General features: G+C 45.3%; 1 protein-coding gene across 1 annotated transcript in view; it reads left to right on the top strand.

The window, feature by feature from the left end:
• Positions 1–18,132, top strand: part of ADAM19 (ADAM metallopeptidase domain 19) — a 117,694-nt gene that overhangs the window by 83,190 nt on the left and 16,372 nt on the right. Inside the window, exons 7-9 of the mRNA XM_040439940.1 lie at positions 6,065–6,130; positions 8,395–8,466; positions 13,306–13,472. Of these exons, the coding sequence (XP_040295874.1) occupies positions 6,065–6,130; positions 8,395–8,466; positions 13,306–13,472 (305 nt within the window). The remainder of the gene's footprint in view (positions 1–6,064; positions 6,131–8,394; positions 8,467–13,305; positions 13,473–18,132) is intronic.

Raw genomic sequence — 18,132 nt, 5'->3', positions numbered from 1 at the left:
AAGTCTTGCCCGACATGCCAAACAACTAGCCCGAGCACCTTTTCCGCAGTCCGTTAGTACCTCTCCCGATCATCGAGGTACCGTTTGAGCAAATCGCTATGGACCTCATAGGTCCAGTACCGAAGTCCGCTAGAGGACACCAACACATATTGGTCGTCCTAGATTACGCCACTCGGTATCCGGAGGCGGTGCTACTCCGACATACATCGGACAAACTTATGGCTAAAGAGTTAATGGAGATGTTTTCCCGAGTGGAGCTACCTAAAGAGGTTCTGACTGACCAGGGGACCCCTTTTATGTCCAAGGTCATGAGGGAACTCTGTAAGTTGCTGCACATCAAACAGCTACAGACGTCCGTTTATCATCCGCAAACTGATGGCCTGGTAGAAAGGTTTAACCAAACATTAATAAACATGTAAAAAAGAGTGGTGTCTAAGGATGGGAAGGACTGGGACCTCCTTCTGCCCTATCATATGTTTGCAGTGCGAGAGGTGCCCCAGGCCTCTACTGGGTTCTCGCCCTTCGAACTGCTATATGGCAGACATCCTCATGGTCTGTTAGATATAGCCAAAGAAGCGTTGGAGAAACAACCCACCCCATATAAAAGTATTATTTAATACGTCACCCAGATGCAGGAACGTATGGAAACAGTGTTGCCTTTTGTAAGAGAGCATATGGAGGCATCTCAGCAAGCTCAAAGTCGGGTCTATAATCGGCAGGCTCGGGTCCGGACCTTTAACCCGGAAGATCGGCTTTTGGTTCTGGTACCGACCGTGGACAGTAAGTTCCTGGCTAGGTGGCAGGGACCCTACAATATAATTGAAAAAGTTGGAGAGGTAAACTACGAGGTACACCAGCCAGAGCGGCGAAAGCCGGAGCAGATGTACCATGTGAATTTACTCAAACCTTGGAAAGATAGGGAGACCGGTACTGACGATAGCCCGCGGCCGAGTTTTCTAGGGGAAGAGGTTCTGGCCCCTCAGTCTGATGCAAGGGGAGCGGTTGCCGCAGTGAAGATTGCTGTCAGGCTCTTCTCTAAACAGACTCAGGAGGCCAGGGAGTTCGTCAGCAGGAACACGGATGTGTTCTCAGACCTCCCCGGACGCATTTCCACAATTCAGCATGACATTCTCACTGAGCCTCAGGCAAAAGTCCGGTTAAAACCACACCGGGTGCCAGAGGCTCCGCGACAAGCCATCTCAGAGGAATTGCAGCTAATGCTGCAACTAGACGTTATTGAGGAGTCTAAAAGTGAGTGGGCCAGTCCTATAGTTTTAATACCCAAACCGGACGGGACATTACGGTTCTGAAACGATTTTTGTAAACTAAACGAGATTTCAAAATTTGATGGGTATCCCATGCCCCGGGTGGATGAGCTTATCGAGAGGTTAGTACAAGCCCGGTATTTTTCGGTTTTGGACCTCCCCAAAGGGTACTGGCAGGTACCCTTGACGGGGGCTGCCAAAGAGAAAACTGCATTCATCGCACCAGAGGGGCTGTACCAATATAAGGTGTTACCCTTTGGTATGCATGGCGCCCGTGACATTTAACGACTTATGGACATTGTGCTTCGTCCACATCGTTGGTACACTTCTGCTTACCTGGACGATATTGTCATCCACAGTACCGACTGGGAAAGTCACCTACCCAAAGTGCAGGCCGTAGTGGACTCCCTTCGGAAAGCTGGACTAACCGCTAACCCAAAAAAATATGCGATAGGGTTAGAGGAGACTAAATACCTGGGGTATGTCATTGGGCACGGAGTCATCCAACCCCAAGTGAACAAAATAGAGGCGATAAGTAAGTAAAGTCGTTCTTGGGAATGGTGGGCTATTACATGAGGTTTGTCCCCCACTTTGCTACGGTGGCCGCGCCATTGACTGGGTTCTTGAAGGGACGCAAGTCACTTTGCTACGGTGGCTCGCTGGGATGATCAGGTGGAAGAGGCTTTCTCCGCTTTGAAGTCGGCCCTGTGCGGGTCCCCGGTTTTGGTGACGCCCGACTTAAAAAAGGAATATACACTCACCTAAAGAATTATTAGGAACACCTGATCTAGTTCTCATTAATGCAATTATCTAGTCAACCAATCACATGGCAGTTGCTTCAATGCATTTAGGGGTGTGGTCCTGGTCAAGACAATCTCCTGAACTCCAAACTGAATGTCAGAATGGGAAAGAAAGGTGATTTAAGCAATTTTGAGCGTGGCATGGTTGTTGGTGCCAGACGGGCCGGTCTGAGTATTTCACAATCTGCTCAGTTACTGGGATTTTCACGCACAACCATTTCTAGGGTTTACAAAGAATGGTGTGAAAAGGGAAAAACATCCAGTATGCGGCAGTCCTGTGGGCAAAAATGCCTTGTGGATGCTAGAGGTCAGAGGAGAATGGGCCAACTGATTCAAGCTGATAGAAGAGCAACGTTGACTGAAATAACCACTTCGTTACAACCGAGGTATGCAGCAAAGCATTTGTGAAGCCACAACACGCACAACTTTGAGGCGGATGGGCTACAACAGCAGAAGACCCCACCGGGTGCCACTCATCTCCACTACAAATAGGAAAAAGAGGCTACAATTTGCACAAGCTCACCAAATTTGGACTGTTGAAGACTGGAAAAATGTTGCCTGGTCTGATGAGTCTCGATTTCTGTTGAGACATTCAAATGGTAGAGTCCGAATTTGGCGTAAACAGAATGAGAACATGTATCCATCCTCTGATGGCTACTTCCAGCAGGATAATGCACCATGTCACAAAGCTCGAATCATTTCATTGAACATGACAATGAGTTCACTGTACTAAAATGGCCCCCACAGTCACCAGACCTCAACCCAATAGAGCATCTTTGGGATGTGGTGGAATGGGAGCTTCATGCCCTGGATGTGCATCCCTCAAATCTCCATCAACTGCAAGATGCTATCCTATCAATATGGGCCAACATTTCTAAAGAATGCTATCAGCACCTTGTTGAATCAATGCCACGTAGAATTAAGGCAGTTCTGAAGGCGAAAGGGGGTCCAACACCGTATTAGTATGGTGTTCCTAATAATTATTTAGGTGAGTGTATAGTACAGACTGATACCTCCGAAGTAGGTCTCGGTGCTGTACTGTCTCAGGAAGTCAACGGGGAGGAGCATCCTGTTGTCTTCCTCAGCCATTAGCTCACCCCAGCTGAGACCAGGTACAGTATAGTGGAGAGAGAGTGCCTGGCTATCAAGTGGGGACTCGAGTCTCTCCGTTATTATTTGTTGGGGAGAAAATTCCGCCTGGTAACCGACCACTGCCCTCTCAAGTGGATGAGCCAGGCCAAAGACAGAAATGCCCGGGTTACCAGATGGTTCCTTTCCTACAGAACTTTAAATTTACACTGGAACACAGGGCAGGCCGGCTGCAGGGAAACGCAGATGACCTGTCCCGAGTACATTGTCTGCTGAGTGTTCACCCCCTCAGGGTTGAACAAAGGGAGGTAAGGGGGTATGTGACACAGTGAGGGGATTGGTCTTGGAAAACAGGTATTTTCCTCCCAGCGTGTGCTGCTGGGCTGATTTGCAGCCAGGTAGGGTCAAATACCAGACTGGATTTTAATTGCCGGTCCGGGTTTTTGGGAGCACCTGGCAGTCCTTAAATAGGCAGCTGGGCTCAGCAGAGGGATCTCTGTGTTGGGACCTGAGGCTTGGTGCCAGGTTGGAGGGCTGAGACCCATGGGCCGAGGAAACAGGCCCCCTAAAGCCTGCCATGGACTGCTGGAGGCAGAACTGACATCAAGGTGACTCGTCTTATATGAACTTTCCAATTTATGTGAAGTAACACCAAGATGTACTTTCCATTGTGTGTGAAGTAAACATAAAGACTGCAAAGTAACGCATTGTTTTGTGCATTTGCCTCAAGTGTTAATAAACACTGAAGTTCTTCTTTAAGAACTTGTCTTTTGCCTCTGTACTGCGTCCGCTTACTCTATCTACCAGTGCGAAACCCCACAATATGTATGAGGGGAATACCCCATTTGATTTACCTAATTCTAGTCCATAGGCAATCCACCTCTCTTTAGAATAAACGGGTGAATCGGTTTTGCATTTTTATGGTTCCGTTTTGGCAAAGTAAGTAATCAGCAAATCAGTTTTGCCCATTGAATTGTATTGGATCAGGACATTGGATCATCTCTTACCAAACCAAAACCAAAGCATATAACATAAATAGCATAAGCTATATTCTTGTAAAAGTTAGGGTTTGGCCACACGGTCAAAATCAGGAGTTGATCATAAAAGGAGAGAACATATAAAGGACACACACAACTTCTCATCTTCTTTGATTTCATTTCTGCTTTTTGCTTCCAAAACCCGAATGTGTGGCCTTACCCTTAAGATGCTTAAATCCCCTAGATATCGTTATTTCCGTCAAAATAGTTCCTTCCTCATGTTGAACTCTCGAGAGACCAATGTATGAAGCAGATGTCCATTCTGGTGTTCATTAGAGCTGCAGGCCTTTGGATGTCACACATTGCAGATACGTCCAAACAAACCACATCCCCCTCATTAGGCGCCATCTGGTGTAGCAGTGCAGATGTTGGCCGTCGTTCATACTGTACGGGTCCAGGAGATCTCGGATCCTGCATACTTCAGAGATTTAACATCTGTCTGTAGTATGTTACTCGGTGTCCTCAGCTTGATCTGCTCTCTCTTGTGGGCTGGAATGGCGCACACTCTGCATGCACGTGGACTGTTATTTACACTCTGGAAGTAAAAGTGGACTTTCTAAGATTTCCTGCAAAAGGCTTCTAGATGTGGATTATCATTAGGCCTCTTTCACACGAGCGAGTTTTCCGTCAGTGTGCGATGCGTGAAGCAAACGCATAGCATCTGGACTGAATCCTGACTCATTCATTTCAATTGCTCTGTGCCCATGATCGTCGTTATTCACGCGTCATTTCTTCGTTCAGGAAAAATTGCAGCATGTTCTATATTCTGCGTTTTCCACGCAGCTCTGGTTCCATAGAAGTGAATGGGGATTCAGTGAAAAACGGACGGCATCCGGATGCAATGCGTTTTCCACTGATGGTTGCTAGGAGATGTAGATAGCAGGAAACCTACAACATATCTGGCGGAATCCTGCAACAGCAGAATCTGCACCATTTGTGGAATTCGTAATGTTAATACTACGGTTTTACCACAGAGTGCAACTTCCGCACCTGCACCGCAGGTAAAGTTATTTGCAGATTCTACAGCAGACATTTTAGTTTGTAGAGTAGCACTTTGTTGGCACTGTATACACTACAGATGTTCTGCACATAGTTCTGCTACGCCGAATCGGCAGTGTATCTGCTATGTGTGTCCATATGATTAAAGTCACCAAGCAGTTTCATGACCATATAATAGTGTAAGGCTTCAGTCTTGACCGTTTTTTGGGTTCGGCTACACTGAGATCTTGGTTGCGTGACAGCTGTCGCACCCAGTGATCGTAGTATAGCAGTGCTACCATAGAAATGAATAGGGTTTCAGTATGACCCAGGTCGTGACTACGACCCCAGAATCACAAATCCAGCAGCGTTTCTGAGGCTGCAGTAGTGACAAACGTGCGAGTTGCACTGTTACCCCATTCATTTATATGGCTGCCCTGCTACCCTGCGATACTTGGGTGCGCAACAAGTGTCACTCCCCAAACTTGCTGTGTAACCGAACCCTTATACAGGCCACAGGACCCTGAGGTGGCTTCTAATATTCTTTACCACTTATAGTAGGAGGAAATGAATCCTTATAATGCATCATTCACCTGCTGCGGAACAGCTTTTTGAAGAGTAAGTGGGAAACTACTGTTCATTATTAATTCATAAGCTGAACTTACACTGCACAGTGTGAATAAACCCTAAGAAAACCCCCAAATAGCTAAAAAAACTCCCCTTCACTGAAGACAATTGAGGGACTTTAACAAGTGCCCCTCACGTTTCCATCACCTCATACACATGACATCAGAAATCTGTCACCTGTAGTGTGATTTTCATGGTCTATTCCTGTACATTTTTAAATTCCTATAATTACTACAGTTTGGAAGCAGACCTCTTGTGTGTCCCGCAGGTGAGGAGAGAAGATGTGGAGGGGGACAGATGTGTGGAACTTTACCTAGTCGCCGACTACGCTGAGGTAAAGCAGTTGGGTGGTTCTTTCTGAATCATTTTTTGTTCCTCCCATGAGATGGCTCAGATTGTGCCATGTGAATGTTCCAAGCAGAGCAGCCCCTGAGGGATCCTCAGTGAGCCTGTTCACACTTGCTTTTTTACTCTTTTTGGGACTGATTCTATGGGAATGCAAAGGTAATATATAACTTTTATGGCACTTTGTCTTCCATGCTGTAATGGAGATGTACACGAGTAAGGCTTCGTTCACATCACCGTTCAGCCTTTCCGTTCTCCTGCGCCGTTTAGGAGCAGGAGAACGGAAAGAACGGAGAAGGCACATAACTGAGCCAAACGGAGCCCTTAGGACCCCATAGACTATAATGGAGTCCGTTATGTTTCCGCTCAGAAAATGATTTTGAAGCGGATACAAAAGTCCTGCATGCACATCTTTTGTCTCCGCTCCAAAATCATCTTCTGAGCGGAAAGATAACGGACCCCATTATAGTCTATGGGGTCCGAAGGGCTCCGTTTGGCTCAGTTATGTGCCTTCTCCGTCCTTTCCGTTCTCCTACTCCTAAACGGAGCAGGAGAACGGAAAGGCTGAACGGTGATGTGAACGAAGCCTAAGGGGTATAAAAATTTAACTTGGAGGCCTAAAACATAACTGAATAACGTCCCTCTGCCATGACCACTGTCAACAGCAAGTGACTTCAGAAAATTGACTTCCACTCTGTAATAGCTCTCTCAGTAATACCCATGTATCCATCAACTCAGGGCAGGTGGCCCATACAGCTACTGGCCCCCATAACAGTGCCTCTTCTGGAAATTATACACTTAGTACAGTAATAGTAACATAGTAACATACATTACCCATCTTTACTGATGATGGTAGATAGGACATCCAAGATAAGTTGAGGCAGCATCCATAGATTTTCAGAAGTTGGTGTGTGGTTTTTGCAGGTGCATGTATATACCAGATGCAACGTTTTGGCTGTAGAACCTTTCGCATATGGTATATACCTGCAATAAATCACATACCAACTTCTGAATATCTATGGATGCTGCTTCAACTTCTTATCTTGGATGTCGTACTTGGGGTGAGTTGGACCAAACCCCTTAGTGGAGAGCACCCGCATATCTATTTTTTCATATACCCTGCTTGGAGTGCTGTTTCCCCTAACATTGTGGCAGATAGGACATGACAGCTTATTAGCCCAGTACTGGCAGCCATAAATGAAGAAAAGTTATTGGCCAAGCATCATAGCTACAAGTTTTCAGAAGAGTATTTCACCAAATAGAGCCCAACAGCCATGTCTACTGTGCAAGCTCAGGTCACTTATGAGCAGAATTGTAAGACTGTAGAGCTCCCATGCTAGGAACTCCCCCTGGTGGTGGCTGCAGGCGGTCAGACTTTTATTATTTGTAGCAGTTTTCTGGGGGTAGAAAGTTTATTTAAAAAAAGAGCCGGAATAAGTAAAAAAAAAAAAAAAGAAGTATTACTCACCTCATCAGTACCAGCCATTGCCGTTCCAAATGCTGTATAGGTCCCTGATGTTCTTCGCTGCCTGGTCCTGACTCCACACCTGTTCTGTTCAGCCAATCACTGGCTGAGGGGGTCACCGTTGTGGTAGTAAGGCTTCTTTTTAATTTTTAATCCAGACTTTTTTATTTCTCCCCCGAAAAACCCCTTTAAAGCTCCATTCAGATGGGCGATGTTCCTGAACACTGCTGTCGGCATGGACTAGACTAGGACAGCACTCAGATCCCATTGTAGTCAATAGGGTCATTCAACTTCAGTTTTTTTTTGAGGACCATAGGTCTCTTTTAGAAACACTTATAGAGCATGTTCTATTCCAGTTTCCTCAGACTGCATCACAAAGTTCTTAGCACTGCCTGCATGTAATTTATTGGCCAGGGTTCACAGACAAACCATGGTGAAGGCATTGTCTGAGGTGAAGCAATGGATCTAGAGCTCTGTTCCTGAAGAATGTAATGACATTAATCAGCACAGAGTCTTGGACCTAGAAACCAAATGGTGGACATAAACCAAAGTACTATGTTTGCCAGAGCCCTCAGCTGCTGAGTCAACATGCTGAGCTAATGATAGGCTCACTATGCAGTATTCTTACAGGAAAGCCTGTTAAATACTGCTGTGGTTCTGAGGTTTTCCAGCTCTCAGCCATCTATAAATGTAATCAGTACATGTACATGCATGCTGGCACTGACAACTACAGTATGTATTTGAAGGTTGTATATTTCATTTGCATTGATTTGTGTTTTCACATTCAGTTCCAGAAACACGACTTTGACTTGGAGCGTACTCAGCACAAGATGCTTGAAGTTACCAATTATATAGATAAGGTATGAACAATATGATTATTATCACAATTACTTATATTACTATTGTCATTACTATTACCTTTATGTGTTGTCTACTGGCATGTTAAAGGGTTTCTGTCACCAGAATTAACCCTATGAAACTAGCTGACATTAGCGATGTGCTAATGTCAGCTGAACCTAACCAGCTTATTCCTACTTTTATCTATGCCCCCGTTACTCCAGAAATATATTTTTTATAATATGCTTATTATCCTCTAGGAGCAGGTGGGGGTTGTTGCTCCTGCTCCTAGAGGCTCCGTTCTCCCACACCTGGCCACGCCCTGCTACACTAGATTGACAGGGCCAGGCAGTGCTGGTCTCCTACTGCCGGCCCTGTCTGCCATGTAAATCTCTCGCCTGCGCCGTCCTGTTAAGTATTTGGCGCAGGCTTCCTCACTGCACTTCCTCACTGCACCTGCGCCGTGCTGAACGGCGCAAGATTTCCCCAGCGCACAGGGCCGGTAGGAGGAGGTGAACGCTGCCTGGCCCTGTCAATCTAGTGTAGCAGGGCGTGGCCAGAGGTGGCCCCCCCTGCTCCTAGAGGCTAATAAGCATATTATAAAAGTTATATTTCTAGAGTAACGGGGGCATAGATAAAAGTAGGAATAGACTAGTTAGGTTCAGCTGACATTAGCACATAGCTAATGTCAGCTAGTTTAATAGGGTTAATTCTGGTGACAGAAACCCTTTAACTATTATGGGTATATATATATACACTGCTCAAAAAAATAAAGGGAACACAAAAATAACACATCCTAGATCTGAATTAATTAAATATTCTTCTGAAATACTTTGTTCTTTACATAGTTGAATGTGCTGACAACAAAATCACACAAAAATAAAAAAATGGAAATCAAATTTTTCAACCCATGGAGTCTGGATTTGGAGTCACACTCAAAATTAAAGTGGAAAAACACACTACAGGCTGATCCAACTTTGATGTAATGTCCTTAAAACAAGTCAAAATGAGGCTCAGTAGTGTGTGTGGCCTCCACGTGCCTGTATGACCTCCCTACAACGCCTGTGCATGCTCCTGATGAGGTGGCAGACGGTCTCCTGAGGGATCTCCTCCCAGACCTGGACTAAAGCATCTGCCAACTCCTGGACAGTCTGTGGTGCAACGTGACATTGGTGGATAGAGCGAGACATGATGTCCCAGATGTGCTCAATTGGATTCAAGTCTGGGGAACGGGCGGGCCAGTCCATAGCATCAATGCCTTCGTCTTGCAGGAACTGCTGACACACTCCAGCCACATGAGGTCTAGTATTGTCTTGCATTAGGAGGAACCCAGGGCCAACCGCACCAGCATATGGTCTCACAAGGGGTCTGAGGATCTCATCTCGGTACCTAATGGCAGTCAGGCTACCTCTGGCGAGCACATGGAGGGCTGTGCGGCCCTCCAAAGAAATGCCACCCCACACCATTACTGACCCAATGCCAAACCGGTCATGCTGGAGGATGTTGCAGGCAGCAGAACGTTCTCCACGGCGTCTCCAGACTCTGTCAAGTCTGTCACATGTGCTCAGTGTGAACCTGCTTTCATCTGTGAAGAGCACAGGGTGCCAGTGGCAAATTTGCCAATCTTGGTGTTCTCTGGCAAATGCCAAACGTCCTGCACGGTGTTGGGCTGTAAGCACAACCCCCACCTGTGGACGTCGGGCCCTCATATCACCCTCATGGAGTCTGTTTCTGACCGTTTGAGCAGACACATGCACATTTGTGGCCTGCTGGAGGTCATTATGCAGGACTCTGGCAGTGCTCCTCCTGTTCCTCCTTGCACAAAGGCGGAGGTAGCGGTCCTGCTACTGGGTTGTTGCCCTCCTACGGCCTCCTCCACGTCTCCTGATGTACTGGCCTGTCTCCTGGTAGCGCCTCCATGCTCTTGACACTACGCTGACAGACACAGCAAACCTTCTTGCCACAGCTCGCATTGATGTGCCATCCTGGATAAGCTGCGCTACCTGAGCCACTTGTGTGGGTTGTAGACTCCGTCTCATGCTACCACTAGAGTGAAAGCACCGCCAGCATTCAAAAGTGACCAAAACATCAGCCAGGAAGCATAGGAACTGAGAAGTGATCTGTGGTCACCACCTGCAGAACGACTCCTTTATTGGGGGTGTCTTGCTAATTGCCTATAATTTCCACCTGTTGTCTATCCCATTTGCACAACAGCATGTGAAATTGATTGTCACTCAGTTTTGCTTCCTAAGTGGACAGTTTGATTTCACAGAAGTGTGATTGACTTGGAGTTACATTGTGTTGTTTAAGTGTTCCCTTTATTTTTTTGAGCAGTGTAGTTATATGGTTATATATAGCTTGCATAGGGGTTGTGCAGTAAGCCCTTGAGGAGCCGATGCAGAGGATGGGAGTAGTAGTTGCCCTGGTGAGGTTATGTTGCGTCACAGTGTCCTATGCCGTTGCTTCCTGGTGTTCGGTGCAGTGAAAAAAGGAAATGTGAAGGAACCAGGCAGACATTGTAGAACAAGGAACGTCTTTCTTTACTGAGTGCAAAAACAGATAGCAGCACATTCATCAGCAGTTCGTACAAAGTGCCATTTCTCCTCTCAGATAATGAGGTATGGTGGCTGGCAATGTGGCAGAAGATGACATAATTTTCCTAGCTGACAATGTCTCTGTCTGGATTCCCTTCCCTGCCACCTGTGGCTGTAGTTGTCCACTGTATAATGCAGGCTTCTAGAAATACCTGTCCTGAACTGCGTTGATGGTCTCTTAATGTGTTTCCCACCACCTTGCAGCGGAGTCCTGATAGCTTGATCACTCTGCTGACACAAGTACACTGTGGTTTACAACTCTTGTTAAGGGAGGAAATTGTCCCGGGCCCTTAAGTAAACAATGTGATACCCATAAAGATTGATGAAAACTTTGATAACACAAAATGATAAAATCAATGGTCAACGTTACGTGATGCAGGCCTGTAGTTGCAATGTATTGAGTAGGTGCCACATGTGAATCCTACAGTGAGGAATGGAGTGGAATAAAGACAGATGGCATAGATATAACACCATTCCCAAGTCTAACATCTTAAAAAGAGAAGAAGAAAGAAAAGAAAAAGGAAAAGCAGTGATGAACTGTACACTTACATGCTGCCAAATGCAATAAGGGCAAGCTGCAGGCCTCCGGGAGGTGCGTATCACTGCACCGAATGAAGTGTGGAGGACCAATTTATAAGGTAGTGCACAGGTGCTCTTCCAGGTGATAGATTTTGGGAAGCTATAGATGATGAGTCTTATTTACATTAGTACCCACAGACACCAAGGGAGCATCTCCGTGTAAACTAAGGTAAGCCCTGAAGTGATATAGAGGTGTCTTATGCCATTACATGTCAGTGTATGGCATTTCTAAAATGTTTACAGAAAGTCCCTTAGAATTTTCCCAGTTATGCTGCAATACATCCAGGGGTATAGATAGACGACAAAATTTATCATTTACCACCATGTGCTGGCAATACCATGAAATAATTGGGGGGTAAGAATCCATAGTGTTTGCCACTCACACATTGTTTGTAGGACAGAGGTTTGGTGAAAGTCTCCCTTGTTTGTTTTCTTGCTCCACTTACAATGTTAACCCTTAGGATACCAAAGGTTTTTTTGTTTTTGCGTTTTCATTTTTCTTCACTATCTTCCTTGAGCCATAACTTTTTTATTTTTGTGTTCACATAGCTATATGAGGGCTTATTTTTTGCCAGACAAGTTGTACTTTCTAGTGCCACCATTTAATATGGCATGTAATGTAGCGGGAAGCAGGAAAAAAAATATCAAATGCAGTGGAATTGGAAAAAAATAACAACCTTTTTACAAGTTTTTTTTTCCCACTGCAGTCCCTTTGCAGCAAAACTGACCTGTGCCTTCATTCTCTGGGTCATTACGATTACAACGATACCACATATGTATAGGTTTTTTATGTCTAAATAGTGTAAAGATGAATTTAAACTTTGGGGGGAAAAAAGTTTTTTTTTAGTTTTTTTTTTACATCCCCATACTCTAACCCCCATTACTTTTTTTTAATAGTTATATCTACTGAACTGTGTGGGGGCTCATTTGCTGCGGGACAATCTGTAGTTTTTAGTGATACCATTTTGGAGTGTGTGTATGACTTTTTGATCAAATTTTATTACATTTTATTGGGTAAGAGAAGCGATGAGAAAATAGCAAATTGGCCATTCGCCGTATTGGAAAAATGTTTCTATATTTTAATAGTATGGGCGTCTTCGGATGCGGTCATGTCCATGATGTTTATATTTTTTGTTATTTATGTATTTATTTTTTTATTCTACAGAAAGGGGGGTGATTTAAACTTTTTTGCAACTTTAATACCCTGGGTCTCTTCAGAGAGACCCAGCGTATTGAATTCAATTACCGGCATCCTCATTGACCACGGAGGATGCCGGTAAGAAGCGCGAGCAACCAAAAGCAATAATGCCGATCGCGGTGATTAGCCGCGGGCACCATGGTTGCCCATCGCTCCAGCGCCGTATATGTATGGTGCTGGTAGCAAACGGGTTAAAGAGCCTATGAAGAGAAGCAACTTTGTTCAGTTCCCCTCAACCCATTGGGGAAAACCTGAGCTGCTTTACTCTCCGCTTGGGCCCAATAGCAGCTGTATGGCCTGTTTGGCTTCAATATCAGTAAATAATTAGGAAGATGTGCAATTCAGCAGTTTGGAAAAGCTGGTTGAAGACCCCTGTACTGGAAATATTATAAAATAAAATATAAAAAATTGAATTTATTATAGGATGGTTGCTTCTGGAGTTCAGCAGCATGTTCTAATCATCCTTATACTGATAGGAGCTCTCTGTTCAGTTTTACAGGGCTCTGAAGATTCGCATTGCATTGATTGGTTTGGAGGTCTGGACAACAGAGGATAAGTGCAATGTGTCAGAAAATCCATACGTCACCTTACGTGCCTTCCTGTCTTGGAGAAGAAAGATCCTATTAAAGACACCACATGACAATGCACAGCTCATAACGTAAAGCAGTCACTACTATATACATTATTACAGCACTGCTATGATATCAGGTCCTTAACTCCATCCGGGGGCCTCAGATTGTAATTATTGTCTCTGTTCTCCAATTTTTTTATCTTTCCTTTTCTTGGATTTCAACTGCCCTATCCTTTGGTTCTTGGAGTGATAAGCTACTGCCAAAGGTGTCTAGTGGCTGCTTTCATCCCCCCCATCCTGTTCACGACACATGAATGCTTGGCCAAGCCGAGCTTACATGTGTATTGAGGGGTCAGATAGCTTTAACGCAAATAGCTACATATCTGATGTTTATGGCCAGCCTAAGCCTCATTTAAAGGGGTTGGCCACCATTTGTTTTGTTCTTTGCAAACCCCCCTCCTGCACAGACCTGAAAATGTAAGCAAACTTACCTGCTCCACACCGCCGGCTCCTTCGCTCCCCAGCCTTGGCTGCCTCACACATGTCCCCCCTGTAAACATCCGCTTTGATGCCACTGCAGTAGTGACCTGCCCTCCTTGCATCCTGTGACCAGTTGACATGATGCAAGGGAAGCAGATTACTGGTGTGCCCAGTGATTCGTTGCAGCAGTGTCAAAGTGGATGTTGAGAGTGGGGTATCTGAGTGAGGCAGAGTCCGGAGAATGAAGGAGCTGGGACCCAGCAGCAGGGAGCAGGTAAGTAAGCTTCCCTTTGCAGGTCTGTACAGGAGGGAAAGGGGATGTCAAGAAAACCCCAAAAGGTGGCTAACCCCTTTAAAGATTAGTAACAAGCAGAATGTCACTTTGTCTCTTTTGTACCATTGTGAACAGTTTGCACTAATCTTAATTGCGTCATTTACTAAAATATAATGGTTTGACATTCCAACAACATTTATGGGGAGCATTTATTAATGCTGGTGTCCAAAATTATTATTATTTATTATTAAAGCGCTATTCATTCCATGGCGCTGTACATATGAAAAGGGGTATACATACATAATACAGACAATTGCACTAAGCATAAACAAGACGAGTTACAAACTGGTACAGAAGGAGAGAGGGCCCTGCCCGTGAGGGCTTACAATCTACATGGTATGGGAGAAGGATACAGTAGGTGAGGGTAAAGTTGGTCATGGTGGTATATACACTGCGTGCAGAATTATTAGGCAAATGAGTATTTTGACCACATCATCCTCTTTATGCATGTTGTCTTACTCCAAGCTGTATAGGCTCGAAAGCCTACTACCAATTAAGCATATTAGGTGATGTGCATCTCTGTAATGAGAAGGGGTGTGGTCTAATGACAACAACACCCTATATCAGGTGTGCATAATTATTAGGCAACTTCCTTTCCTTTGGCAAAATGGGTCAAAAGAAGGACTTGACAGGCTCAGAAAAGTCAAAAATAGTGAGATATCTTGCAGAGGTATGCAGCACTCTTAAAATTGCAAAGCTTCTGAAGCGTGATCATCGAACAATCAAGCGTTTCATTCAAAATAGTCAACAGGGTCGCAAGAAGTGTGTGGAAAAACCAATGCGCAAAATAACTGCCCACGAACTGAGAAAAGTCAAGCGTGCAGCTGCCAAGATGCCACTTGCCACCAGTTTGGCCATATTTCAGAGCTGCAACATCACTGGAGTGCCCAAAAGCACAAGGTGTGCAATACTCAGAGACATGGCCAAGGTAAGAAAGGCTGAAAGACGACCACCACTGAACAAGACACACAAGCTGAAACGTCAAGACTGGGCCAAGAAATATCTCAAGACTGATTTTTCTAAGGTTTTATGGACTGATGAAATGAGAGTGAGTCTTGATGGGCCAGATGGATGGGCCCGTGGCTGGATTGGTAAAGGGCAGAGAGCTCCAGTCCGACTCAGACGCCAGCAAGGTGGAGGTGGAGTACTGGTTTGGCCTGGTATCATCAAAGATGAGCTTGTGGGGCCTTTTCGGGTTGAGGATGGAGTCAAGCTCAACTCCCAGTCCTACTGCCAGTTTCTGGAAGACACCTTCTTCAAGCAGTGGTACAGGAAGAAGTCTGCATCCTTCAAGAAAAACATGATTTTCATGCAGGACAATGCTCCATCATACGCGTCCAAGTACTCCACACCGTGGCTGGCAAGAAAGGGTATAAAAGAAGAAAATCTAATGACATGGCCTCCTTGTTCACCTGATCTGAACCCCATTGAGAACCTGTGGTCCATCATCAAATGTGAGATTTACAAGGAGGGAAAACAGTACACCTCTCTGAACAGTGTCTGGGAGGCTGTGGTTGCTGCTGCACGCAATATTGATGGTGAACAGATCAAAACACTGACAGAATCCATGGATGGCAGGCTTTTGAGTGTCCTTGCAAAGAAAGGTGGCTATATTGGTCACTGATTTGTTTTTGTTTTGTTTTTGAATGTCAGAAATGTATATTTGTGAATGTTGAGATGTTATATTGGTTTCACTGGTAAAAATAAATAATTGAAATGGGTATATATTTGTTTTTTGTTAAGTTGCCTAATAATTATGCACAGTAATAGTCACCTGCACACACAGATATCCCCCTAAAATAGCTACAACTAAAAACAAACTAAAAACTACTTCCAAAAATATTCAGCTTTGATATTAATGAGTTTTTTGGGTTCATTGAGAACATGGTTGTTGTTCAATAATAAAATTAATCCTCAAAAATACAACTTGCCTAATAATTCTGCACTCCCTGTAGAGGCAGCAGGGTCACTGGTTGTAGGCTTATATGAAGAGATGGGTTTTTAGGTTTCTTTTGAAGGATTCCACTGTAGGTGAGAGTCTGATATGTTGGGGTAGCGAGTTCCAGAGTGTGGGGGATGCACGGGAGAAATCTTGGAGGCTATAGTGGGAAGAGGTGATAAGAGGAGAGGAGAGAAGGAGGTCTTGTGAGGATCGGAGATGTATCAGGTTAAGTAGATCAGAGATTCTAGGGAGGGGACAGGTTGTGGACAGCCTTGTATGTATTTTGAACTGAATTCGCTGGGCAATGGGGAGCCAGTGAAGGGATTGGCAGAGGGGAGAGGCAGAGGAGTAACAGGCTGAGAGGTGGATTAGTCGGGCAGCAAAAATAGATTGGAGGGGTGCGAGAGTGCTAGATGGAAGGCCACAGAGGAGGATGTTGCAGTTGGGCGTGTACAAGCATTTTCGCAGACTCAAAGTTGAGGAAAGCGCGGATGCGGGAGATGTTTTTTAGTTGGAGGCGGCAGGTGGTGGAAAGGTCTTGGATATGCGGTCGGAAGGAGAGGGCAGAATCCAAGGTCACTCCAAGGCAGCAGACTTGGTTGACCGGGGAGAGTGTGCAGCCATTGATCATGATAGGTCTGTTGGGGGGGGGGGGGGGGACGGTTGAGCAAGTTGGGGGAAAGATGATGAATTCTGTTTTATCCATGTTAAGTTTTAGAAAGCGAGAGGAGAAGGAGGATATGGAAGATGGGCATTGTGGGATTCTGGATAGTAAGGTGGTCATGTCTGGACCAGAGAGGTAGATTTGTGTGTCGTCAGCATAAAAGTGATACTGAAAGCCATGGGACTCTATGAACTGTCCCAGGCCGAAAGTGGAGATGAAGAAGAGCAGAGGTCCTAGGACAGAGCCTTGTGGGACACCAACAGAGAGGGAATGAGACAAGGAGGTGGTGGGAGACGCTAAATGTCCGCTCTGTGAAGTATGATGTGATCCAGGAGAGGACCAGGTCAGTGATGCCAAGAGATGAGAGAGTTTGTAACAGAAGGAAGTGGTCGACAGTGTTAAAAGCAGAGGACAGGTCATGGAGAAGGAGGACAGAGTAATGTTTTTTGGTTTTGGCTGTTAGTAGATCATTGGTGACTTTGGTGGGTGCAGTCTCAGTTGAGTGGTGGGGTCGGAAGCCAGATTGTAGCCGGTCAAGAGGGAGCAGGAGGAGAGATGAGAGGACAGTTCACAATGGACATGTTGCTCAAGTAGCTTTGAGGCATATGGAAGAAGTGATATGGGGCGATAACTGGACAAAGAAGATGGGTCAAGTGTTTTTTGAGGATGGGTGTAATAGTAGCATGTTTAAAACCATTGGGGAAGACACCAGAGTGATAGGTTGAAGAGATGAGTTAGGGCTGGGATAAACACTGTGGTGAGGTTAGGAATGAGGTGGGATGGCATTGCGTCAAGTGCACAGGTGGTGAGATGTGATTTGGAGAGTAGAGTGGAGAGTTTTTCTTCTGTAATGGTGGAGAAGCGGGTTTTGGGAGAAGAGGACTGAGCAGTTGTGTAGAGGGTCTGTGGGAACTGTGCGCTGAAGCTTTCTCTGATGTTGACTATCTTTTGATTGAAGTATGTGGCAAAATCTTCAGCTGAGATGAGAGGAGAGGGAGTTAAAAGTGTTAAAAAGTTGTTTAGGGCTGTGGGACAGGGAAGATATGAGAGATAAGTAGGCCTGTTTTTCATCAGCGAGTGAGGATTTGAAAATGAGGAGGGATTGCTTGTACATAGTAAAGTGGTCCTTAGAGTGGGATTTCTTGCATCACCGCTCAGCAGCCCTGGAAGCTTGTCTGAGTTTTTTGGTCAGGTTGGTGTGCCAGAGTTGTCTGTGGATTTTTCGGGTTTTGTTGTGTGTGAGGGGGGCAACAATGTCCAGAGCTCTACTTATTGTGTTGTTATATAGGGTGGTGGCAGTATCTGGGTCTTGGAGGGAACAAATGGT

This window comes from Bufo bufo, chromosome 1 (genome assembly GCF_905171765.1).
Source record: "Bufo bufo chromosome 1, aBufBuf1.1, whole genome shotgun sequence".
Lineage (NCBI taxonomy): Eukaryota > Metazoa > Chordata > Amphibia > Anura > Bufonidae > Bufo > Bufo bufo.
Note: the sequence above shows the minus strand (reverse complement) of the source record. Positions and strands in the feature narration are given on the sequence as shown.